This window comes from Pristis pectinata, chromosome 2 (genome assembly GCF_009764475.1).
Source record: "Pristis pectinata isolate sPriPec2 chromosome 2, sPriPec2.1.pri, whole genome shotgun sequence".
Taxonomy (NCBI): domain Eukaryota; kingdom Metazoa; phylum Chordata; class Chondrichthyes; order Rhinopristiformes; family Pristidae; genus Pristis; species Pristis pectinata.
In genome coordinates, this window is record NC_067406.1 from 117,178,885 (window position 1) to 117,205,348 (window position 26,464).

The 26,464-nt window shown below is 38.8% G+C and overlaps 1 protein-coding gene across 3 annotated transcripts in view; it reads left to right on the forward strand.

The window, feature by feature from the left end:
• Nucleotides 1–26,464, forward strand: part of spata5 (spermatogenesis associated 5) — a 289,862-nt gene that overhangs the window by 56,155 nt on the left and 207,243 nt on the right. For 2 of the 3 annotated variants that reach the window (XM_052044104.1, XM_052044117.1), the window contains 4 exons: nucleotides 1,352–1,561; nucleotides 3,220–3,273; nucleotides 5,364–5,443; nucleotides 11,694–11,820. In XM_052044104.1, the coding sequence (XP_051900064.1) occupies nucleotides 1,352–1,561; nucleotides 3,220–3,273; nucleotides 5,364–5,443; nucleotides 11,694–11,820 (471 nt within the window). Of the gene's footprint in view, nucleotides 1–1,351; nucleotides 1,562–3,219; nucleotides 3,274–5,363; nucleotides 5,444–11,693; nucleotides 11,821–15,387; nucleotides 15,517–26,464 lie in introns of all 3 variants that reach the window. The other variant, XR_007958670.1, reaches the window with a different exon arrangement.

Genomic DNA, 26,464 nt, shown 5'->3' on the forward strand with positions numbered 1-26,464 from the left:
GGGCATTTGTAACCCGGGGATAGCCTGTAGCTGAAAGTAAGTTTAAAACTGTTGTGAATACTTTGATCAAATGGGACTAGTGTTATGGTTCTTTTGACATTGCATTCAAATCCTTCATATCTCACAATCTTGATGGCATGTAATGCATAATTCTGAGGAATATAATTCTTTGCAATTTTTAGATGGTAATCTTGAGAGCTTGTTTTTCTTTTGGAGCTAGGAAATTGGAAGACTCTGCTGTCAGGACTCCCTGAAGTACATTGGGTGAATGTAAAGGGCTCTTGCAGATTCAGATTTTAGGGCCAGGGAAAGACACTTTGCCCCAATAAGCCTGATTTGTTTAATCTCAACCCTATCTTTCTTTCTTCTTACATTATTCTTTAGTCCTCTTTCAAAAACATTTAGTTACGTCAAATTCTTTTGATATGATCTCACTGATAAGTCACTGTACTTACCAACGGCAAATGTCGGTGCGATTATTGAAGATATAGTTCTTGCTTAATCCCTAATGACTGAAAATAAAACCCAGTTTTTAAAATATTATCCCAAAGTTTTGGACTTCCATTATTGTTTAGTTTATCTCGGTATGCGATCAATTCTCTTTGTGGTTTTAGAAATTTCATTTGGACACATTCCAGTGAAGTCAATGTTAATTTCCTAACATTTCCTCCTAAACTGAAATTCTTGAGATGTGGGACTGTCTCTTGTTGTCAAAACAGTAAAGCTCTTCTTAAATGCCCCACTTACTCCAGTCTAATGCTGATTTAATAGGCAGTAACAATGATGCTGGTGGTGGTAATGCAGAGGATGTCAGAATAGAGAGCAGAAAACAAGTTGGGGTTTATGTTCACTTTTGATTAGCTTTCTCTCCTGGAAAGTGTCTGGACATTGGTTAAGCAGAAAATTGGATTTTTAGACTCGTTGATGAAAACTAAACATTTGGACATTTATACTCGTCAGTCTCTTGAATGAAAGAAAGAAAGAAAATTGAAAGTCGATGATTTCTGTGTAGAGTTGTGTCCTATTACAAATAGTTCTTAAAGACTATTATAAAACATGCTGAGATGGCTCTGTGGTTATTTGTTGGGGGGGGGGGGGTTGGTGGGGGCAGGGGAAGGAATTTGGAACCATTTATGCAATTTAATTGTCCATGTTCCATATTAGTTTCGGTAAAATGAAACTCAAATGTTATTACTAAACAAACAAATCATGTTATTTGGTTATGGTTTTTATAATAGAGAACAGAAGAAAGACTTTTTTTTGCTCAAGTCTTGCTTAATTTCCAGTATTGTGAAATAAAAATGTTTACATAAGTTGATACTCATTAATCAACCTCTTTTCATTTCTTTAGGTGTCCTTGTCAGATATAGGAGGGATGGAAAATGTGAAACTGAAACTCAGACAGGCAGTTGAGTGGCCACTGAAACATCCAGAATCCTTTGCCAGAATGGGAATTCAGCCTCCTAAAGGAATTCTCCTTTATGGGCCTCCTGGATGTTCCAAGACAATGATAGCAAAAGCTTTGGCTAATGAGAGTGGACTGAATTTCTTAGCAGTGAAGGTAATTCAGTACAAATTACAAACATTGCAGCAGGTAGTGATAGAAGTTGTAACATTGATTGTTGGGGGAGCATTTCGTGTCTTGCTGTGCTACCTTCTCTGGGTCTGGGCTGCAGGAAATACCCAGGGACTGTGATAAAGAATGTTTTTTTTTAACTCATTTACGAAATGAGACCATTGCTGATAAGGCCAACATTTATTGCTTACACCTTTGCACTCTCATAGTGATATTAAGTAGGGATTCCAGGACTTAGACCCAACAATGGTGATGTTATGTATTGTCATTCTACATCAATACTCTCCTTTTCTGCAATTTCATGTTTGAATTTTGCTACTGTTGTTGGCTGCTGTTGGCTTGTTACCATAGAAAACCTCTGGGCTGGGGAAAGCTGTGCAGCCAAAGGGAAGGGGAGACAGCAGCTTCCATCACATCCAGGAGATGGTGATTAGAGAATCAGTACATGGAACAGCTAATGTCATGAAACCTCGCAGACTACTGATTTGGTCCTCCAGTCTGAACACTCAGAGGGATGTACTCCTGTGTATTATAAAAGACATCTGCTCAGACAGCACCACAGTGCTAGCAACCTGGCACAAACCTCATCCCTCCTCACTACTGTGCACTGTTGTGTTGGGACCTCGACATGAACACTTGCCAACAATGGCCCCCACTCAACATGCTGGCCAAGGTGCGCTCTTGACCCCCACATCTTAGCACTGAGTGGCTACACTGCTCGTCCTAGCCTGCCTAACACCAGCCCTCCAAGGCAGACCCACCACACTGAGCCTTAGGTGATTTGTTGCTGCAGAAACACCTGTGCCAGGCAAGTGTTCATGTCAAGGTCCCGACACAACAGCGCACGGCAGTGAGGAGGGACGAGGTTTGTGCCAGGTTCCTAGCATTGCGGTGCTGCCTGAGCAGATGTCTTTTATAATGTACAGGAGTACATCCTTCCGAGTGTTCAGACTGGAAGACCAAATCAGTACTCTGCGGGGTTTCATCAAGCAGACTACCAATGTATTTACAAACTGTTAAATTGATTACAACAGATGTGTCTTTTGTTGAAGTGAAGTAATAGAATGTTGTCTATTTATGTCTGTACTTTGTTATTGACGAAAAATGTGTAGTCATGGAAAGATGGTGAAGGAAGGCCAAATAATTACTCAAAGGGAAAGGAATGAATGCTAGAGGTTGTGGCATTATCTGCCACTGGTGAAGCCCTGAGAGCTGGTCTGTTTTCTTTGCTGGGCTACAAAACTTGTGCCATGTGATACCTATTTTATACTTGCCTCTGAACTCTTAGTAGAACTTATAACTCATTAGTGTGCATGGGAGATGAGCTCCTTACTGCAGGCCAGGGACCACTTATAACTACGAGAATTCTGTTGCTAGATAGTCCACGATGAAACCATGTAAGAGAATCATCCATCTTTCACAATAGAAGAATAGGAACTTCATAACATCTGATATTCTTTCTGACATTTTCTTTGCTGAATTGAAGAAATGGGGAAGATTGTGGAGTTTAAATTTGATTTAGGGTTCGTTCACAATCTGTGTTTATAACAGTATGCAGAACCCTTGTTAATGTTTGTTGCTTTGTTTTAGCCTGTAATTTTTGTATGTGAACCATGTGTAAATAACCATGTGCTTTATTTTAGGGACCAGAACTAATGAGTAAATATGTTGGAGAATCTGAACGGGCTGTGAGAGAGGTAGGTTGGGCAAGGGTGAATGTAATTACTTGGCATTTCTAGCTGTTTGGCTCTACTATGTGAAATGATTTTAAAAAAATACAAGATTTATAGAAGTGTTCTGTTATATCTCATTTGTTGTAAAATGACGTATGATGGTCACTGCTATAATAAAAATGAATAACACTTTACTTTCTGCAATATTTTTCAGTAAGTCTTCACTACCATCTCTGAGCCTTGTACCACTTGTCTTCACCTTATCAAACATATTCTCTGCTATCCTCTTCTCTCACTGCAACTTAAAACATGTTTGATTTATAATTGTTTCTAATTCTGATGAACATCAACTTTCTACCTGATCTGCTAAGTATTTTAAGCATCTTTATTTAGATTTCTAGCATCTGTAGTTGTTTGCTTTTCAAAATATGAAAGTATTTGTTTAAAATTAATTGGAGTGCTCATTCAATATACTTTGAAAATGCCACTGGTCTAAATTGCTCCGAGGTTTTGTCTCAGTGTCACGATCTACTTGCATTACCTTTCCTGCTTGCTGTGAAGGTGCAAATTGTACATTTCACTGTTATATCCAGTTGATTGCTGTTGGAAAAATTAAATCTTTCTAAGTCGGTAGCTGTAATTGCCACAGTATTTTACTTTGAACAGCTTTTGTAAGATCAAGATGCTGTGCAGCTAAAAGGAAATCTCTCAGCAAAGGGAAAGGAGCTTCCACTATGCCCACCTCCTGACAAGGAATCCCAAAGCCCCTCTCAATCTTAGAAAGAAATTACTTAGTTTTTGGGCTATAACCTTCGTGAACATCAGCCTGGACATCCCAGTCTTCTTCAATCTGCAGTTAATTAGTGGCTAATGTTGCATCAATGGCACATGTAGGATTTTTCCATTTTCATGGAAAATTACTGCTGAAGTCCAAACTCATTTCCTCCACCATACACCTTGGCCCCAACATAGAGCACATGGGGTTCGAGAACAAAGAGATGTACTAGAGGCTTCCACCCCCTCTGAGATTAAATTATGTACTACACTGGAGGGGAATTGCTCCAATACCATCTCCACAGCTACAATAATAAGCTCTGAAATTACACTGGAGCAGATTTATTTGTGGGTGCTTAGGCTTTGGGAGTAGTGGCTGCAAAGCCTTTCAGCTCCACTCATTAACATGTTATTTAGGGGCTTATGCTAGGATAACTTTTCTCTACAGTGTCAATTCTTCCTGTACCATCACTGCCTATTCTTGCCACTTCTTCCTCATTATCCTCCTTTTTGCTTTCTTATCCTGCTCCCACTGCTTTCCCTTCATCTGACCCCTCTGTCCCCAGTTTGTCTTTTCCAACTGGCACAATCATTATCTTCCCCCTAAATTCTTGCTTACTAATTCCTTAAAACTATTCTTGGCCTTTGCCTGAGGCAACATCACAGAGGATCAAATAGTTTGTTAATAAAACTGAAGGCATAAGTTAAAGGTATTGTATAAATCTCCATGTATTCCTGTTTTTAATCGTAAACACAACTCCAGCAGTGTGTTCACTTGCTTGTGTGTGAGAGAGTCAGTCAGTAAGTAAGTTTGTGCTCATGTCTGAAATGTCCCTATTGGATGAACTATCAGTTGAGGTATCACTTGTGCAGCTACACACAAACTGAACCACTTCCTTTAGGAGAGAATAAGTAAGGAGGAAAAGTGAAAAGAAGAGAGAGAGGAGCATTGCTAACAATTCTGAGCTGATAAATTTCAGATTGGAGGGGCAATGTCACCGTGGGAAATCACTTAGAAAGTTTATGCCATAGTTTTGTAAGAATGCAGTTGGGTGAAAGCAGTTATATTGAAATATCTTCTGAAACATGGTGTCACTTTTGCATGTCATCTCTATGGCAAGTGTAACTTGAGGAATATTCTGGGTTCACACCATCCCCCAGCCTTTTTGTCCTGTTTAGTGGATCCTCCCAAAGTGTGAAATACATAGACATGTCCACTGCGCAAGTTATATTTTTGACATGTATGAATCACCATTTCAAGCAGATATTTTTATATTTGGGAAGTCTGGCATTGGAAGCTTTCTTTATGTTTAATTCTTTAATTCCCTTTATTTATGTAGATCTTCAGGAAGGCTAGGGCTGTAGCACCTTCTATCCTTTTCTTTGACGAAATAGATGCACTGGCTGTTGAGAGGGGAAGGTGAGTACTGAAATTATTACATCTATTTATGAGAGCACCAGCACATTTAATGTTTGTGTCATTACAATATTAGAATGTCAGTTCTTCAACATCGAACCATCTGGAAATCTGTATAGGTTTTATTAGGACATTGATGAATGGATTGATTTTATTTTTGGGGAAGGATTGGAGGGAAACAATTTGCCAAGAGCTCTTGTTTGAATCTGGAGAAGCATGTGAAAATCAGACCATCCTGAAATGGTCAAACAAGTCCTTCAGTTGTGAACATTACCAACAAGGCAATGGGGGAACACCTACATTTTGGAATTAAATATTTGAAAAAGGAAAAGAGTAATCTTTGTTGGATCTTGTAAAATTAAGCACCCCTGAAAATAAAGACAATATGATATACGTTCATAAAGCAAACAAACTAGTCCTATGCATGTCTATTTGGATTGATAAGTGAGCTTGAATTTAAGATTTGCACAGAAAAGCATTTTGCATTTTCATTGCTTTACTTTTATATTTGGCTGTTATATCTGTGCATTAGTCACTAGCGTCTGTGTGTATAAGAAATAAGAGACTGGCAATGATGTACCAGTACATCTGTAGTCCATGCTGTCACAAAGATTGAATGTTTGTAGTTACTGATAAAACGAGTTTTATGATGCTGAGAAAGGGAAGACTTACAATAAAGTGGAGACCAAGAAAGATTTAATTGCATAAGTGGTGGTGGTGCCAGCCAAAAAAAAAGTTGATAAAGGCTAGTGATGAGCTTACATTGAGCTGGTTTTAAACAGTTCAACAGACAGAGAAGTCAACGTGGTATCGGGAGGGAGAATTGAAGTGGCAGGTAATTGGAAGCTCAGGTTTGTCCTTAGTGCTCAAGGAACAGTACCTCCACTTCTGAGCAAGCATGTCACAACCTTCAGGCCTCAATATGAATTCCACTCCTTTGGTGCTGTTTTGCTTTGGTAGTCAGCTGTGAAAAGCTCAGGAAGCCAGGCATGTTATCCTGTCCTGAGATTCTTCAGACATTCAGGATAAATCCAGCCTAATCCTGTGGCTTTTATTTGGTTTTCCTTATCTGCGAGTGCCATGTCTGTTTACTGCACTGTGTGTGGGGACGAAAGATCTGGAATCAGAGGGCAATTCAACAGGTTGTGATAATATTCTGTGGTTACCTCTATTCTTATCCCTCAGCACTTTTGACACCAAATGCAGGGTAGGAAATAGTTGAATTTGCAGTGACTTGGAGAGGTTTGTTGGTTCTTGTTATCTGGGTGGGCATCCCCAGGTTAGTGGAGTGATTAATTTTGAACCAGAAGAACACAATTGCTCTTTGAATATTACTTTAAGATCTCTTGCATCCACCTAAGAAGGCGAACAGAGATCTCTGCCACGGGGGGAAAAAAAAGTTTCTGAAGATGCACAGCTGGTGTATCAGCACCTAGAAGAAAAAGGCCGGTTAATATTTCAATCAGCATTTTGGAGAGAACGTCATGCTCAAGAAGTATTTAGCTGATAGTTGATTTGCTGTGCATTCCCAGTAGTATGTGTTTTTATTTATGATTTCCAGCAGTTAGCTTTTTATTTATTGTGTTTGTTAATTGCACAGATTGGAGATTTCATTCCTGTGCCAGATATTATGGAAGGCATTCTACGTCAACCAATTCCATTTGGACTTGTATAATTTTCAGAGTTCATTTTTGTTTGAAATTCAAAGAATACACTGGTGTAATAACCAGTAGAATAGGCCTTTAATGTAATTTTTGGAACAATTCTCTATAAATCATCAGTTATGTGCAGCCTCCATCAGTGATTGAGAAAAAGTAAAAAAAATACTGAAACTTGTTGAAATAAACTGATTACATTCTGATTTTCCTTGGTTTGCTCACTAGATTTACTGGCCTAGGTTTTGTAACTGTAATGATGGAAATAATGTTAGCGTTATTACACAATGACACTGACATTAATTTCTGGAGTATACACATTCAGTTAGGCATTGGAAATCTGATACATTATGTGAGAGTTCCTATGCATCTGCAGAGTACACTGTTTTTCAGTCTTCTCTAGCATAGTCTCCAGAAATCAATGAATTTTTGATATCGTAAGGAATTAATAAACAATTCTTACTATAAAACTCTGAAATTATTACATGTTATTGCATGACATGCAAGTGAACTCTTAATGGTATACTAAGCTATAATTACTGCTTCTCCAGCCCTAAGAAGCAACTTTAACTCTGGATTGAAATTCCCATGGATAAATACCTCAAACTATCATAGATTTTAAAACTTAAATGTTTCTAAAATGTGCTATTTTAACTTGTGTCAAATATTGTGCATGTTCTGTGATATATTTAATATATTAATCAGAAATATTGGACTTTTACTACTTGGCTTGTTGTCTGAGAATTCATCAATACGACTGCCTATTCAGCCAGCTTAATGACATCACTGTAGTTAGGTGCCAGGGATCCTTTTGAACTAGTGCTGAGTAGCAACCAATGCCAGAAAAGGTGAAGTCCAAGGACACACAGATTGCTTGGAACGTCAGGTGCAAGTAATGTCCCTTTGTCACTGACTACAGAATCTAGGCCAACTCAAGTTTGGGTTCTCATTACCAAATCAAAAACTGAATACATTTCAAACTCAGCATAAAAATAATTTTAACCACATTGGATTTAAATCTCTCTTTGATAATATTAGTATCAATGCAGTTAATTTGAGTATAATGTGCAATTCCTTGATCTCCTTAGTGACATTTTTGCTTGATGGATATATATATTTATATGGTTCTTTCATAAAGTTATTCAAGCTTGTACTACAAGGTGATATTCTTAGTGTTTAATCATTTCAGGATGTTTTTTAGTCAGTCATTTTGATTTAACAAAATAGTGCCATTATTTGTCATTGCCTGTTGATTTGAGAGTTTTAATGCTTAAGAAAGATGTATACCACTTCCTGCTACTAATGAAGGAGGACTGAACACTATGGGAAGCCTTGAACTGCCAAGCCATATTTCACCGGAGTCAGCGACTAGAGGAAATAAAGCAGCATGACAGTTAATTATGATCATGGCAGCAGAATTGAAAAGATTGAGTTGGCCGGAGTGCCTTGCTGACAGTTTTCTGCTGTGCAACCTTGACAGAAATGTCAGACTCAATAATACCTTCCAGCCTAAGTGAGCAGCATGACACTGGGCTGTATGTGGGAGTCTGCTGGAAGAACTCGAGGCATTTCAGGAACCTCTGCTCTGGATTGCTGTGCTGCCTTGCTCTATATTGTAGAAGAATGAGGTATTTCAAAAAGTTCTGCATCACAGTTTGCTACCTCAATCCTTTAATAATGGGCTACATCACAGTTTGCACATCATATTGCCACAGCATTAAAACAATGTGGACATTTCACTTTTTTAAAAAAAGGCAAGAGAAAAGTCAATAAGTGTTGCTTGTGGTAGAAAAAATATTTTTGCCTCTGTTATGCTGAATGACAGCTTGTTTTTAAATAAAAATTCTGTTGTATTTGGGGTTTAGCTTGATGTCATGTTTAAAAAATACTTCTGGTGCTAGCAATAGAATTTCTATTAGTGTTAAAGATTACTCAGTTCTCACACACACAAGCATATTGGCATTTGAATTATATTGGTTTCGATAGTGGACAGAAACCTAAACTTGGTAGAAAGATTTAGAAGCTATTGATTTATTCCAGCACCAGTTCTCAAACTTGATATATTTATGGTTTATTTATGTTACTTGTTTTATATCCACTCCTACTTAGTTTGAGGCTACCCAAACTAATGGCACATGGAACCCTTGCACAAAAAATTCGTTGGGACTGGACTTGAAGTCTCCTCTCAAATGGGGCTAAGCATGGTGCTCTTAAAAATACAGCTGCTGAAATTCCAGAGTTCTCTGCTGCTATTATGTATGGTGGACTGGGCTGGGTACACTTTTGTCATATTTGAACGCCCAGGTTACTACTGATTTTATTTTTATTGTGGCCACTTAATGAGACTAAGTGACTCAAGGCCATTTCAGAGAGCAGATAAGAGTGTTTGATGTTGAAGTTGGTTTTTTTCAGAAAATTTAATTTGTTGTAGCCTGAAGAAATCTTGGATAACAATACATTTGAATAGCACCACACTTTGAATTGTGGCTGCAGAGGGCAATAATCCCTTCCTAAGATCCTGGGACCAAAGTTGATATGGAGGCCCCTGCCCAACTTTGCTATTCTGACTTGGGTAACTATTGGTAGTTATTGAACCAAGATTAAGAGTATGTATTAGAACACCAGTTTTTGAGAAGACACTAACATTGGTGAAGAAGACTTAATGGTGTTAAACAAAGGCCTCTCAAAGACTGTCCACCATTTACAAGGCTTAAGTTAGGAATTGAATGGAATGCTTGTCCCACAGTTGGATGGATGGATGTATAGGCAAGAAAAATTGTGGCCCTCATCATCATTGAAAGTGGATCATGCTGGTAATTGCTACTCCTGCCATTTCACTTTTTCTAACCCACGATACAGTAACTTGACAAATGTACATTGATACTGCCTGGTCATGTAATTTCTACCAATAGGAAGGATAAAACCCATGGGGTTGTGGCAAAACTATCAGCTACAAGTTTCCTCCAAATTGCATGCCATTCTGACTAACTTCCTTCACTGTTGAAAATTCTGGAATTCCCAATTTGCCACTATGCATTATGATGAGGACTGTAACAGTTCAAGATCAAATCACCAGCCTCATTTTGTGATGTCTTAATAACATACATAGCAAGACATTTCCTTGGCACTGATGATCAAGTAAATCGAGGGGGTGAAACCTTCACCAGGAATGTAAGCAAATAATTTCATTACAGAATTTTTAATTTTCCAACATTGACTTGAAAAATATTTTGTTCAATGTGAATTTGGGCATTATTATTCAATGCTTTGATTAAAGAGATCATGGGATTAAATGGATATCAAGATGGAGGCTATAAACGGACAAGTTGATTGTTGTCCATCCAGCTTTTAGTTAATTGGCTAGAAATTGCAGCATCATTAAAATAACAGGATAATTTGCATGTACTTATTAAACATACATACAGTAACATGATGAATTTAGACATAAGATCAGGGCCCTTAGAAATTGCTCTGTCATTTATTAAGATTATGGGCAATCTTTTACCTCAGTAACATTTTCCAGTACCATCCCATATCCCTTGATTCTATAAATTCATTGATCATAGCTTGGTATTGGTTTATTATTGTCACTTGTACCGAGGTACAGTGAAAAGCTTGTCTTACAAACCGATTGTACAGGTCAATTCACTGCAGTGCAGTTTCATTGAGTTAGTACAGAGTGCATTGATGTAGTACAGGTAAAAACAATAACAGTACAGAGTAAAGTGTCACAGCTACAGAGAAGGTGCACTGCAAGAGGAGAGAAGAGTGAATGTCCCAGGTGGGTGGGGTCTTTGATTATGCTGGCTGCTTCACCAAGACAGCGAGAGGTAAAGACAGAGTCCAAGGAGGAAAGGCTGGTGTCCGTAATGCGCTGGGCTGTGTCCACAACTCTCTGCAGTTTCTTGCGGTCCTGGGCAGAACAGTTGCCGTACCAAGCCGTTATACATCCAGATAGGATGCTTCCTATGGTGCATCTGTAAAAGTTGGTGAGAGTCAAAGGCGACAAACCAAATTTCTTTAGCCTCCTGAGGAAGTAGAGGTGCTGGTGAGCTTTCTTGGCCGTGGCATCTACATGATTTGACCAGGACAGGCTGTTGGTGATGTTCACTCCCAGGAACTTGAAGCTCTCAACCCTCTCGACCTCAGCACCATTGATGTAGACAGGTGCATGTACACCGCCCCCTTTCCTGAATGAACACAATGAGTGAACCACTACAGCCCTATGGCGTAGAGAATTTCACTCCATCTGAGTGAAGAAATCAGTCCTAAATTTCCCTTCCTCTTATTCTCCAACGATGCCCCTGGTCCTAAAATCCTCAGCCAAGGGAAATATCCTCCCTGCATCTAGCTTGTCAGGCCCTTTAAAATTATTGAAATAAAACCAGAAAATGCTGAAAATACTTGGCAGGCCAGGCAATATCTGAGGAAAAATTATTCAAAAATGGTGGCATTGTATTGTTTGACAATAAGAATAAGACTTGCTTTAATTTAAAAACATTTTTAAAAAATGTTGTAAGTAATTCCATGTATTGGATTTTACGAGCGCTTTTTCTGATGTTACGTGAAGTACTTATGGACTGTGTGTTTTGGTTTAGCTCTGCTGGTGCTGGGAATGTGGGCGACAGGGTACTTGCACAGATGCTTACCGAAATGGATGGTATTGAACAGCTACATAACGTGACAATCTTGGCAGCAACTAACAGGCCAGATATGATAGACAAGGTAAGATCTTCAGAGTTTCTGGATGTTTATATTTGTGATTAATTCAAAGTTTTGTGCAATATAATGTATATAATGCACTGGAAAGATAATGCTATATATGATAACCAATTTTTGGGATATTATTTGCTTTCTGTACACTACTGCAGTTACTGTCAGGGACAAATACAGCAGCTCCTATTTAAGAGGCTTTGCTAAATGCCATTATTTCTTTCATGAAGCATTTTTAAAATGCCTTTTTCCCCTGCCACCACTCAAATACTGAATACAAGTCTGCCTCCATTGTTTTGCATATTTGCTTAAGATAATACTGTAAAGGGGTTGGTTGGTGCATTTAATGGCTAGGCATAACTAAAACATTTTGGTATTTATTTACACCAATTTTGCTTTAAGTTTATTCTATCATATACTAATATACGAATTAGGAGCAAGAGACAGCTGACCTCATTGTAACCTCAACTTTGTATTCCCTTCCACCTCTTGTAGCCTTTCATCATCTTGCTTTGCAAATATTTTTCTAACGTTTGCCTTCAGGATATTCAGGGACTCTGCTTTCACAGCCCTTTGAGGAAGAGAACTCCAAAGATTCACATCCTACCGAGAGGAAAAAAAAGTCTCATCTTAAACGTGTGACATCTTATTAGAACCATAGAACACCACAGCACAGAAAACAGGCCATTCGGCCCTTCTAGTCTGTGCCGAAACTTTATTCTGCTCGTCCCATTGACCTGCATCCAGTCCATAACCCTCCAGACCTCTCCCGTCCATGTATCTATCCAATTTATTATTAAAACTTAAGCATTTATCACGTCAGATGGCAGCCCATTCCACACTCCCACCACTCTCTGAGTGAAGAAGTTCCCCCTGAACCTTTCCCCTTTCACCCTAAAGCCATGTCCTCCCATACTTATCTCTCCTAATCTAGATAGAAAGAGCCTACTCACATTTACTCCGTCTATACCCCTCATAATTTTGTAAACCTCTATCAAATCTCCCCTCATTCTCTATGCTCCAAGGAATAAAGTCCTAACCTGTTCAATCTTTCCCTGTAACTCAACTTCTGAAGACCTGGCAACATTCTAGTAAATCTTCTATGTACTCTTTCAATCTTACTGATATCCTTCCTTGAGTTAGGTGACCAGAACTGCACACAATACTCCAAATTTGCCCTCCTCAATGTCTTATACAACCTTACCATAACATCCTAACTCCTATACTCAATACTTCGATTTATGAATGCCAAGATGCCAAAAGCCTTCTTTCCAACTCCGTCTACCTGTGACGCCACTTTCAGGGAATTATGTATCTGAACTCCCAGATCCCTTTGTTCCTCCGCACTCCTCAGTGCCCTACCATTTACTGTGTATTCTAGATTCTCCCACAAGCTGAAACATCATCTCCATGTCCATCATGTCAAGACACCATAGGATATAGTATTTAAATGCCCTCTCTTCTAATTTGCAGAGGATATCATTTAGTCTCTCCAACCTTTCCTCAAAAGAACAAACACCTGTTGCAATTATGTCTTGTAAATGCTTCCAATACATTAACATTTTTCTTTAAATAAGGAGACCAACACTGTACACAGTATTCCAGATGTGGTCTCACCAGTGCCTTGTATTAGTAAAGCATAGCCTCTTTACATTTAACAATAAACAGTAACGTTCTGGAGACACGAGACTGCAGATGCTGGAATCTGGAGCAACAAACATTCTGTTAGCTTTCCTAGTTGTTGAACTTGCATATCAGCCTTTTGCAAATCTTCCACTAGAATACCCAGTGTCCCTCTGCATCTCCAAGCTCTGCAACCTATTAACACATTACAATAGTGCTGGGAGAATCCAGCACCTATTGTAATGGAATCTAGAGTTTAGAGAGGAAGGTTGGCAGAATATGTTCTCCCTTGAGAATGTCATCATTGCATATCATATTCTGAAACACTGAATTGGTTGTTTTCCTTTCCTGGACTCTTTGCCATGTTAACACTATAGTCACCGTATAGTCTTTCTTCTAATTCTTACAATTTACGTAACAGCTGTATTAATGTTCAACAGCAGTCAACAGTGCTGAAATCCAGCTGCAATGATGGATTAAAAGGGGCATAAACAAAACAAAATGGGGTGTCTATGATAAACAAAATAAGAATCAGCCTTTTGTGATTTATTGGTCAGTGTATACTGACTTTTTTTCTTTTGAAGGAAGGCTAAAAATTAAGTAAATGGATAACTCACTCACAAATATGGACAGGTTGGTAGTGGGCAACTAATTCATTCTGCAGAGTCAGGCCAGTCACTAAAATATTTGAAAGAGGTTGAGTGCCTCTATTTTAATGTTTTTTGTTTAGTTTTAATGCTTGCATGCTGTGTTTCCTGGGCCTTGGAATCCAGCAGCTGAAGGGAGGCTTGAAGGGACAGATTGATTAGGGACTACTTGTCTAGGAGAAACCAAAATGCTTTTGGCCATCCCACCAAACTTGCATTCATGCTTGGCTCACTGTCCTTCCCTGCCCCTCATGATATGATGTTTGACTAGTGCAACCCCCTCTTTCCTTTCTGTGTAGTGCATTCCTCTCCTCTACTCCCCAGCTGGCTCCCTGTTTGACAGATGCCAGGCAAGGACTGCTCCTGCATTAAATTTGTGGGATCTGTGGGGAAACCTACATTTCAAATCTTTACCTTCCCTACATCCTTCATACATAACAGCTACCATTGAGATCAAAGCATCTGACTGGATAAAATGAACAAATTTAATAATGGTGGAATGTTAGTGTTTGATTGTATTGAATATAATTATGTTTATTGCCACATTTTACATATGTAAAATGATTCATGTAACTTTTATATGTCCAGTATGTGTGGGATAATAAAAAGTGAATTGTGAACAGGTTGAATATAGCATAACTCTGGAAATCTAAGTAATAAAGCTAACTGCTTCAGATTTCCAGGTACAAATCAGGTCTAACAAATTCCACATTGTTTCATATTAAACCAGGAGGAAAAGGGGTTCTGTTATGTGACCTTTGTAATTTGGAAATGAGAAAATATATTATATACTCAAACGGAGTACTGATGAATTGGTATGTCATGACCCATATTAATATATCAGCCTATTGAACGATAGCTTAATCTCTGTTACTGAATGCAGGTTGGCTTTGTATAGGGAATTGAGGGCAGAATAAGCCCCAGGGATTCAAGTCATTTTCAGCACTGGAGATTACTTGAACAGCTGAAAAATCAGATTATTTTGCCTCCTGCTGTGTCCAATTTGAGTGTCAAACACATTGGATGTGATGTATTATACAACTGCTGAGTGAGGTACAGGATTACAGTTTAGGTCAGCACCCTGGGGTTTTCTTTCCAAGCAGCACTCCCATGTAGGGCCTAAGGTTGTGCCACCAACTAAATGATTACAATTGCAATTAATGTATATAATTGATAAATAAAGATTTATGCGCTATCTTTGGTTCTAGTGATCTGTTGCGATTTGATTGAGTGTTCTATAATTAATCAGAAGTCAATGTAGAAAGCTTGTAACAGAAACACTCGTAGATTCATCTGCAATTTTTTGCAGGGAAGCATGTCCAACAACTTGCATTTAAATTAAAGCCACAAGCTGTTTCCCAAAAAATATTATCAGGCAAAATACACATTGAGCCAAAGAGGATATTAGGAGGAGGTGGTTAGAAACTCGGTTAAAGAGGTTGGTTTGATTTTTTTTAATGATTTGCTCTCCTTCGCTCGGGTAAAAAAGCATTACACAGGAAGGTTGAACTAACAGTAGTTTGCTTTGATTGCACACAAATTAAGGGTGAAGTGCCAATGAGATCTGATAATTTGATCAGGAGTTAGCATTCTCAATGATGAAAACATAGAGAAGAGAAAATGTCTTTTGTACAAATAATAATTTCATTCATAGTCAAATAATCTACAATATTTATTGAGGTTGATTCAATCATTATACTTGAAGGAGAATTAAACTAAAACACAAGAAAATATTAGTGAAGACAAGGAAATAGGATTCAGTTAAACAGACCTGATGAGTAACTTGGACTAACGCTAGCCAAGTGTAATGGAGTCGTACAGCACAGAAATGGACCCTTCAGTCCATGAAGTCCATACCGATCATCTATGCAATCCTACACTAAATCCCTTTTTTTTTTAAAATTGTCCCCACATTACCATCAGCTACTCCCAGATTCTTCCACTCACCCTCACAACAGGGGCAATTTACAGGGCTCAATTAATTGACCAACCTGCACGCTTTTGGGATATGTGAGGAAATTGGAGCACGCAGGGGAAACCCAGTTGGCAACAGGGAAAATTTGCAAACTCCCCACAGACAGCACTGGAGGTTGGGATTGAACTTGGCTCGCTGGAGCTGTGAGGCAGCAGCTTTAGTGGCAGTGCCACTGTAAGTGATATTCTAATACCAGAATATGTATGGTTCATGGAAAACAAACTTAGAACATTCTTGGCTTTGGCAACCTTGGAATAATTTGTATTATAATTTGTACATGGTGTGTTTTGAAAGAAAAAATGCATTTTATTTTTAACTGATTATTAACAAAGAAACAATAATGGAACATAGAATCTTCTGAATTACACCTCAGCTTAATTCCCTCTTTTATTACGTCACATTTCTTCAATTTGGAATTAAAGACTAATATAGCCTAGTGGTTTAGCCCATGACTGTTAGCTTATTCTGTGTGATCTTTCATAGATAGTCTGGGGATACTGTTTGATTCACATATCCTCCTGAGGCAAATTTTTTTCATTCGCTTGTTGAGAGGAAGTATGTAAATAGGCATTTCCTAAGTTTAGCTAGAATATAATTGTTGAGGGGGAAATCTGTTTGGAAGCTTCTGCCCCTTTGGTTTGCACATTACCAGAAAATATTTATTTTGTTTTAAGCATATTTATAAAGGTAAAGAAAACTTTAAAGATTAAGCAAGATATAAAGAAGCTTTTTTTGAATATGAGGATAAATTGCTTTAAGATTGAACATTTTATCCAAGGTTTTAATATAACAATTTTCTTATACAATATATTCATTATTTCTAGAAACTTGCAAATCTGTAGCCTTCTATGTCTTGACAATTCAATGCTTGTCCAGGTACTTGAGTGTTGTGAGAGTACCTGACTCCACCACCCACACAGGTGGCACTAGATTCCAACTCCCCTCTTTGTGGGCGGAAAAATTCTTCCTCAGATACCATCTAAACCTCTTACCCCTACCCTAAACCTATGCCCTCTTGTTTTAGACACCTCTGCTATGGCAAAAAGGTTCCTACTCTTTATCCTATCTATTCCCCTTATAATTTTGCAAACCTCTATCAGGTCCCCACCCACCTCCCCCCTCCCCCCCCACCCCCCCCCGGCCTCCTCTGCACCAAAGAAGACAAATCCAGTGTATGTAGTTTCACCTAGTACTTGAAATTCTCCACCTAAGGAAGCATCCTGGGGAGTCTCGCTCCCCCCCTCTTGTGCAATCATGTCCTTCCCATAGGTTGGTGGCCAGGATCTTATGAAGCTGTTGTATTCCCCTCTCTTTGTTTGGCTGCATGGCTCTCCCCAGTCCAGAGATTTCTTTCTGGTAAGAAATTAAATGGCTTGCAATCAGCATTGAACTACTGGGCTGAAGAGATGTACAGCCAAACAAAGGAGTTGGAGACAGGAGTTTCCATCACATTTCATGGGAGGTGATGAGAATGATCATAGGATCTGGGGAATCGGTCAACACATAGGACCAATAAGTGAAAATATATTTTAAAAAATCAGATGCTAGAAATCTGAAATAAAAACAGAAAATGCTGGAAAAACCTAGGCAGCATCTGTAGAAAGGGAATCAGAGTTAAGATTTTGGGTTGGAGAATCCTTGTCAGAACTGGGAAAAAGATTTAAAAGAAAATGGTGGCTTTAAGTTGCAGAGAATTTGGCAGGAGGAATGGATAAAATAAAGGGAATATCTTTGATTGGGTGAGGACAGATAATTGAGTTAATGGGGCAGTTAGAGGGTGATTATACTTCTTTGTTCTGTATTGCTAATAGCAGGGGCGTGGAACCTGCCTAGCATGTCAGGCTGTACTAATGGAAAGAGAAAAATTGAGCCAAAATCATAGATGGATGAAATACAGCAGAAATGGCTAGTTCTAATACGGACATAAGCGAATTACCTGAGGTTGGAGAATTCAGTATCCAGTCCAGAAGGCTGCAGCATTTTCAGAAGGAAGATGTCCTTCAAGCTGGTGTCGGGCCATGTTGTGACAGTGCAGGAGGTCACAGATAGGTAACAGTGGGAGTGAGATGAAGAATTAAAATAGCATGCAACAGGAAGCCGTTTCTGATATTCAGAAACACAAAAAATCTTATAAAAATTATTCAGACTGTTAAAATGTAAAAAAAAAGGTTAACAGTGAAACAAAAGAGCATGTAAATCATTTAAATTTAATAAAAAAAAACAGCTGTTAACCTTAGTCCCACTCAGCCATTCAAAACCTTTAAAATTAAAGAAGAACTATCTGCCAAATCTTACATTGGTTTCATGTAAATAATAGGGAATCTGAGCAATTTGCATGAGGAGTCCTATGTCCAAGGACAGTTGGGAAATTATTGGCCAACAACTGTTAGCATTGTCAGGATTGTCATGTTCACACATGCATGTTCCAAAATTCCAAACCTGCATCACTCTTGCATTACATTTCCCCTCAAAATCCAACCATCAAATTATGTTACTGATCATATTATAGTTCAAATTTTGACACACTAAGAACAAAGCTAAAGGAAATCCTGCTCAAACAATATTTCTTGGTTTGTGTGTAGCATGCACCATCTCATGTGCTTGCCAGTAATTTGACAGCATTTGGTAGTTCAGGCTTGGGCTATAAATCATGTACTGTTGATCTGTTTTGAAGCCTGCTGCTCATTCTTACCTCTAATTGGCTTATTTCTTCCATTTGACCTTTGATCTCCCCAAGCTCCTTTAGTCCATCTCCCAACCCTAGGGTTGCTGTTCTCATCTGCCTGAGGCCTGTGATTCAATGAGCTGGCTTCCTTGTAGATTCCTGGCTCTGAGTATTTTAAACATTGTTCTTGAAACCAACTGCAAGCTCGCCTATGCATTAGTTGCTGTGTCTTTGGCATTTTGCTCATTTGGTCAACACATGTACTAACAAGGACTCATAAACATTGATTCAGAGAAAATTGTTATCATTGCTATGAGGGCAAGCATACAATTCGTGTTTCAAAAATGAGCAAAGTGGTCTTTTGAGTTATGCTGCTAAGTTTATGTTGGACCTCCCAAAATTATTTTAAATGATCTTAAAAGTTATGGTGTGCAACAGTACACTTACAAAATCCTCCTTATCTGTGATGATAATCCTCTGAATCCCACAGCTGCCTTAATCATATCTCCTCCTCCCATCCCACTTCACAAAACAACTACATTCTAATTTCACTGTCGCCATGACATCTGTTTTAATGCCATCTTCTACACCAGAACTTTTAATCTTTTTTTTTGCTTGAACTGAGGAATCCCCTCCAACATAATTGATAGACCCCTTGATGGTGTTTGTCCACTTCCTGAGTATCCACTCTGCTCCTTTCCTCATCCTTCCCAGAACCACAATTGGTTTCCCTTGTCTTCGTTCTCCACCCCTACAGAACAGACTAACCTCCAATACATGTGGCATCTCCAGCAAAATGTTGCCAGTAGACACATCTTTCCTTCCCCTCCCTTTCAACATTCAATCACCTGAATCATCACTTACTCTGCCCTTCCCACACATCAATAGATGCAACACCTGTCCTCCTGTCTTCCCTCATACATTCTTTCCAGGTGAATTAGGGATTTGTGTTGTACTATTTAGTAAATTCCATTTTCTGCTTGTGAGATGGTCTTCTCTATGTCAATGAGTCCAAACACAGATCAAGTGACACAGATTTGTGAAATACTTTTGTTCATTTTGTGTCCATAACTCAAAAGTCTTTGTCTTTCACTTCAATTTTGCATTGCACATTGGGCTATTTATCCTTAGCCTCTTGCACCTTTCCAATAAAGTGCAACTTAAATATGAATTAGCAGCTCCTCATCTTTTGACTAGGCAGATTACAGCTTTCTGGGCTTTACATTCAAATCAAAATTTCAGATTATGATTCCTAATCACCGACCCCCCCCCCCCCCCCCCCCATCTCCCCGCTGGTTTTACGCTATTGTTCCTTCATTTATCCAAGCATTCTACCCTCTCATTCTTTCCTCCCTTTCTCTCTATCTTAAAACTTGGTTCTGATGAAGAATCATTGACCTGAAATGTTAACCCTTACTCACTTCATAGATTTTGCCTGTCCTGTTGAGTGGTTCCAGTGTTTTCTTTTTTATTTCAGTATCTGTGAAGTATTTTAGGATCCTAAGATCATTAAGGATGCTATGAACATGGAAGTTCTTTCTTTATGGTTTAGCTAATAAGTACACTTTTGGAAAAGACATTTTGTTGTTTATAGTAGTTATTTGGACTACAATTGAATGGCCTTTGACACTGTTGTTTGTTAACATCAATGAAGCAAAGACTTTGACTTGACTTTGCTGGGATGAGCATATCTATTAAAACTAAAGATCCCTAACAAAATAAGTGTGCAACATGTGTAGATTAATTTCATGTTACAGCTAACTGTATAAAATTTTATCTTTGAAAAATGTTTTTCAGGGATTGTACATAGTCTTTTGAGATTAAATTTGCTAATATAATTTGGGCAAAATGTAAAATGAGACTCCTGTTCTCCAACACCTTTGTGCCATTCCTGACTTTCCTCTAAATGTTAATTAGCAGTAGTTAATTTGTAATTGTTCCATAGTAAAGCCACATTTATATGCTTATTTATACTTGGTGTCTGAAATTTTAAGAGTTCACAGTAGAGGGCATCTCAATTAAATGTGATTTGTATCTATATTTGCCAGTCGAAAATGCTACTACAGAATTACCAGTTACCTGATTAGAATCTGAAATCATATTTTATGATATAATTTTCCACTCATCTAAGTAAATCTGAGAAAGCAGCAGTTACGTTTAAATGGAGATTAAGCAGCTGATGAAGCCAAATTGAAAGATCACGTGGTTTAACTTGCCTACAACAATGGACAATATAAAATACAGTATGTTCACAAATTCAATAAGACAAATAACTGTCTGTTTATGTATGCAGAATGCACATTTTATGTATATACAGGGTTTTGTTAAAGAAAATAAAAGGAAAAGGGGGAAAAGGAAGCCTATGTTAGGTGTAGGCAACTTAAATCAAGGGAGCCTCTTGAGGAATTTAGAGGATCTAGCAGAGAATTTAAGAAATTAGGAGAGCAAAGTGGAGCTGTGCAATATCCTTGGCAAGTAAGATTAAGGACATTCCAAGACATTCTATAAGTACAGTATATCAGGAGCAAGAGGGTAACCAGTGAAAGTGGGTCCCTTTAGGGACCAAAGGGATAATCAATGTGTGGACCTCTCCACACAAATCTATGCGTGGAGAGGTCATCTAGGACCTTGCGCACATCCACAGATTATCCACATAATCTATGGATGTGGGTGAGGTCCTAGATGAAGACTTCTCTATATTCACCAAGGAGAAGGACATAGAAAATAGTCAGGTTGGTGAGCGGTATGTTGATAATCTTAGGCACGTCAGTATTAAGAAAGAGGAGGTGCTAGATGTCACGAAATGCATAATGTTTGATAAATCCCTGGGGCTGGATGAGATCTATCCCAGGATGCTGTGGGAAACAACAGCGGAGATAGTTGGGGCCCTGATGGAGGTTTCTGCATCTTTGTTAGCCACAGGTGAGGCGCCAGAAGACAGGAGGATAGCTAATGTTGTTCTTTTATTGAAGAAGGGCAGCAGAGATAAGCCAGGTAACTACAGGCCAGTGAGTCTTATGTCAGTGGTAGGGAAATTATTGGAGAAAATCCTAAAGGATAGGATTTATGTACGTTTGGAAAGACTGACTGATCAGGAATATTTAGCATGGCTTTGTGCAAGGGAAATCCTGTCTCTCACTAATTTGATTCTCTTTGAGGCGGTAACTAAGAAGCTTGGTGAAGACAGGGATATAGCCATTGTCTATGTGGACTTTAGTAAGGCATTTGATAAGTTCTTGCTGGTAGGCTGGTCCAGAAGGTTAAGGCACATGGGATCCAAGGCAATCTGGTTAATTGGATCCAAATTTGGCTTGATGATAGAAGGCAGAGCATGGTGGTGGAAGGATGCTTTTCTGATTGGAGGTTTGTGACCAGTGGTGCACCGCAGGGATCTGTGCTGGGACCCTTGTTGCTTGTAATGTATATAAACAACTTGAACGTGAATGCAAGAGGTATAATTAGTAAGTTTGTGGATGAGATGAAAATTGGTGATGTTGTGGAGAGCAAGAAAAGTTGTCTAAGGCTACAGGAGAATACAGAAGGAAAGTTCGACAGAGTGCTGGCAGATGGAATTTAATCCTGACGAGTGTGAGGTGATGCATTTTGCGGTTAAATAGGGGTAGGATATGCACAGTAAATGGTAGGGCACTAAGGGCTATTGGTGAACAGAGGGACTTTGGGTTCATGTTCATAGTTCCTGGAAAATGGCAACATTGATAGATAGGGTGGTGAAGATGGCATATGGCCTGCTTGCCTTCATAACTCAGGATATAGAGTACAAAAGTTGGGATGTTTTGTTGTAACTTTACAAAACACTGGTTAGACTGCATTTGGATTATTGTGTGCAGTTCTGGTCACCACACTATAAGGAAAGATGTGGTTGCACTGGAGAGTGCAGAGATAATTTACTAAGATGTAGCCTGGACTGGAGGACTTTAGTTAGTGGGAGAGATTGAATAGGCTAGGTTTGTTTCTGTGCAGCGAAGGAGGTTAAGGAGTGACCTGAGAGGTATACAAAATTATAAAGCGCAAAGACAGGGTAGATAGTCAGAATCCTTTTCCAATGGTAGGGGTATCAAAAACAAGAGGGCATAGGTTTAAAATGAGAGGGAGGGGTTTTCAAGGGAAAATTTTTTTTTTACACAGAGTGGTTGATATCTAGAACTCACTGCCAGATATGGTGGTGGAATCAGATGCAATCACTATGTTTTAGAAACATTTAGACAGGCACTTCAATAGACAATTCATAGAAGGATACGGACCTGATGTGGGCAAATGGGATACAAGTAGGTGGGCAAAAGTTTGGCATGGATGTGGTGGGCCAAAGGGTCCATTTCTGTGTTTTTCAGCTTTATGACTCTATCCATACACATCCACTAGCAAATTGGGTGCAGTTCCAAATCAACTTCTTAGAAACGGTGTACAGTAGTATCTTCAATAGCTTTTTGCCTGGAGGTTCAACACAGTAAAATGATGGGGACAGCTTGAGTCTTTTTTGGCAACTCTTTCAGTTCCATTTTCTAAATAAGCAAAGCATATCAAGCCATGCTCTTTCCAATGGGGAAATGCACCATCAGTCTCCATCGATAGAAATCTAGTATTTTAATTTTATCTTGCATAATTAATTGTTTGCTGAGTCCACAATAGCTGCATTCAGAATAAGTAAATCTGACCTTGTTCAAGGTCGTTTCCCTGAAGCAATGAATGATCCTTTAATTCCACATTTTACCTTGCTTCTCCAAGCTTGTGCAGATGGAAAAGTATTTTAAATATAAATTAACATAGATAAATTAGTAAAGAAGGGCTTTATAATACAATGTATAAGCAACCTGTACCCAATGTTCTAAGCTAATTTTACTCTCTCAAGAAGTGAGTAATTCAGTGATTTAAATTAAGTTCTCTAAATAATACAAAAATATGTGAATTTAAAGTTAAAAGTGGGTGCAGATTGAGCAGCATGCAAGATCTAACTATTGGTTGCCAGGGAAATGAGGGCTAGAAAGTGAATATATACCTTGTGATCTTCTCCCAGCAGGATATGTGGGTGTAAGAGGATACTACCATTGTAAGAAAACTGAACGTTTGCATTCTTGGTTGATTTTTTTATTTTGTAAAAAACTTAGCCAGTGAAAAAACATGGATGAACTTGCACCTAGCTGGTCTTGCAATGTTTAAAAGGCATTTGGGCAGGTACATGGATATGAAAGGTTTAGAGGAATATGTGCCAAATGCGGGGGAAATGGGACTATCTCAAATAGGCAACTTTGTCAGCATGGATGAGTTGGGCTGAAGAGCCTGTTTCTGTTCTGTTTGACTTTCTGATTAGAAAGCTGACATCAGAATCTATGTACACAAAATAATGATATTGATTGATGCAGTATAGTTCATGATGGTGAATTTGCTCTATTCTTAGCTCATTTATTTTCCAAGCGGTGCTTGAGCCTGTAATCCCTGTTATTGAATGTCAGTACATGTCATGACACATGAAGGATTAATAAAATAAAAAGGGGGATCTTCCACAGCATCCCACATGAATTTGCCACCCACCTACCCTTGCATTTACATCTTGTCACCTGTTACAATCTACTGCTGGGAGGCCACCTACAGTAGGTGGGAGAGGCAAATATATCGCTTGATCTTACCCAACACAAGTGTCAAGATCTGACCCAGAGTAGCTTTCCCAGCAGTTGAAACCTTTCTCCAGGCCTACTGGCAGTCAAAGCTGTCTACTAAATTGGTACTCACAAGCCTTCCAAAACAGACGTGGACTATAGAAAGATGAAAATATTGTTATGTGTTTTATTTAAAAAGTAAACCAAAAACTATACAAATAAATACATTCAAATCAAATAAATTAAATAAAATAAAAAGGAAATTAACTTCTACTTATCAGATTCTCTCAACAACTATGATTTCAGTGAATCGGCTAACCTGTCACAGGCTCAGTAGGTAGAAATCCCAGCCTTGATGCTGGAAAATCTGACAAGTTCCGCATAGAGTCATAGAATCATACAACACGAAAGCAGGCCCTTTGGCCCACTCTAGTCCCATTTGCCTGTGTTTCACCCACATCCTTCTGAACCTTTCCTATCCATGTATCTGTCCAAATGTATTTTAAAAGTTATTATTATACCTGCCTGAACCACTTCCTCTGGCAGCTCATTCAATATACGTACCACCCTCTGTGTACTTCTTTAAAAAAAAGTTGCCCCCCAAGTTCCAATTAAATCTTTCCCCTCTCACCTTAAACCTATGCCCTCAAATTCTTGATTCCCCAACCCTGGGAAAAAGACTGCATTCACTCTGCCTGTGCCCCTCATGATTTTATAAACTGCTACAAGATCACCTCTTAGTCTCCTATACTTCAAGGAAAAATGTCCTAGCTTGTCTAACCTCTCCCTATAACTCAGTCTCTCAAGTCCTGGCAACATTCTTGTAAATCTTGTCTGCATTCTTTCCAGTTTAATAACATATCTTCAGTAGCAGGGTGGCCAAAATGGAACATAATATTCCAAATGCAGCCTCACCAACGTCTTATACAACTGCGACATAACCTCCCAACACCGTATTCAGTGCCCTGACTGATGAAAGCTAGCTTGCCAAAAGCCGCCTTCACCACCCTTTCTACCTGCAACTTCTCTTTCAAGGAACCATGTACTTGAACTCCAAGGTCCCTCTGTTCTACAGTACTTCCCACTGTGAAATTCCTAGCTTGATTTGACTTTCCAAAATGCAACAGCTCACACATATCTGAATTAAACTCCATTTGCCATTTCTCATCCTACCTACTCAGCTGATCAAGATGCCCCTGTAATTTTTGATAACCTTCATCACTGTCCATAATATCACCTATTTTAGTGTCCTTTGCAAACTTACTAACCATACCTTGTACATTCTTATCCAAATTATTGATATAGATGACAAACAACAGAGCTCGGCACTGACCCGAGGCACACCACTTGTCAAGGGCCTCCAGTCCGAGAAGCAACCTTCTACCATCACGCTCTGCTTCCAGCCATTTAGCCAACTGTGTATCCAATTAGCCAGCCCTCTCTGGATTCCATGCAATCTGACCTTCCAGAATAGCATACCATGTGGAACCTTATCAAAAGCCTTACTGAAGTCCATATAGATGACATCTACTGCCCTGCCCTCATTGACCTTCTTGTTCATTTCATCCAGGTGCATGTACTTCTCATTCCTCAGAATCCTCTCCAGTAACTTATAACTGCATTGCCCTGGTATAGTGCAGGTATCCGGGGAGTGGCACTTGGCTCAGAACTCCTCTGTGCAAGCTGATGTCTAGCCTTCTGTAAAAACTAAGGCAAATAAAAGCCAACAGATTTGAGTGGATCTGCTGGCTTTTAAGTACAAGGTTGCACCCATTGTAACATCCAGGAGGTCAAAAATTAATTCTAAGGAAATAGCATGTTGATGTACACATACATCATAGTCATTTTACATCTTAACGTTATTATCTAATTTTGGTAAAGGACAACTCTGGAAATCTGAAATAAAGATAGAAAATCCTAAGAAACAGTTTTACGAGAGCTAAAATTTATCTGTCAGTCAATGTCTAAGCAATTTCATTTTCAGGTGTTCAACCTTTGCTTTTGTTCTCTGGGTAAGCCTTTTGAATACAAAAAACTTGTATTTAACAGTTGGATCATTTTGCTATTTGCAGTTTTAAAAGTACCATTCGGAGGGAAAGGATTAAGTAAGCAAACACAGATAGTATTCTGATTG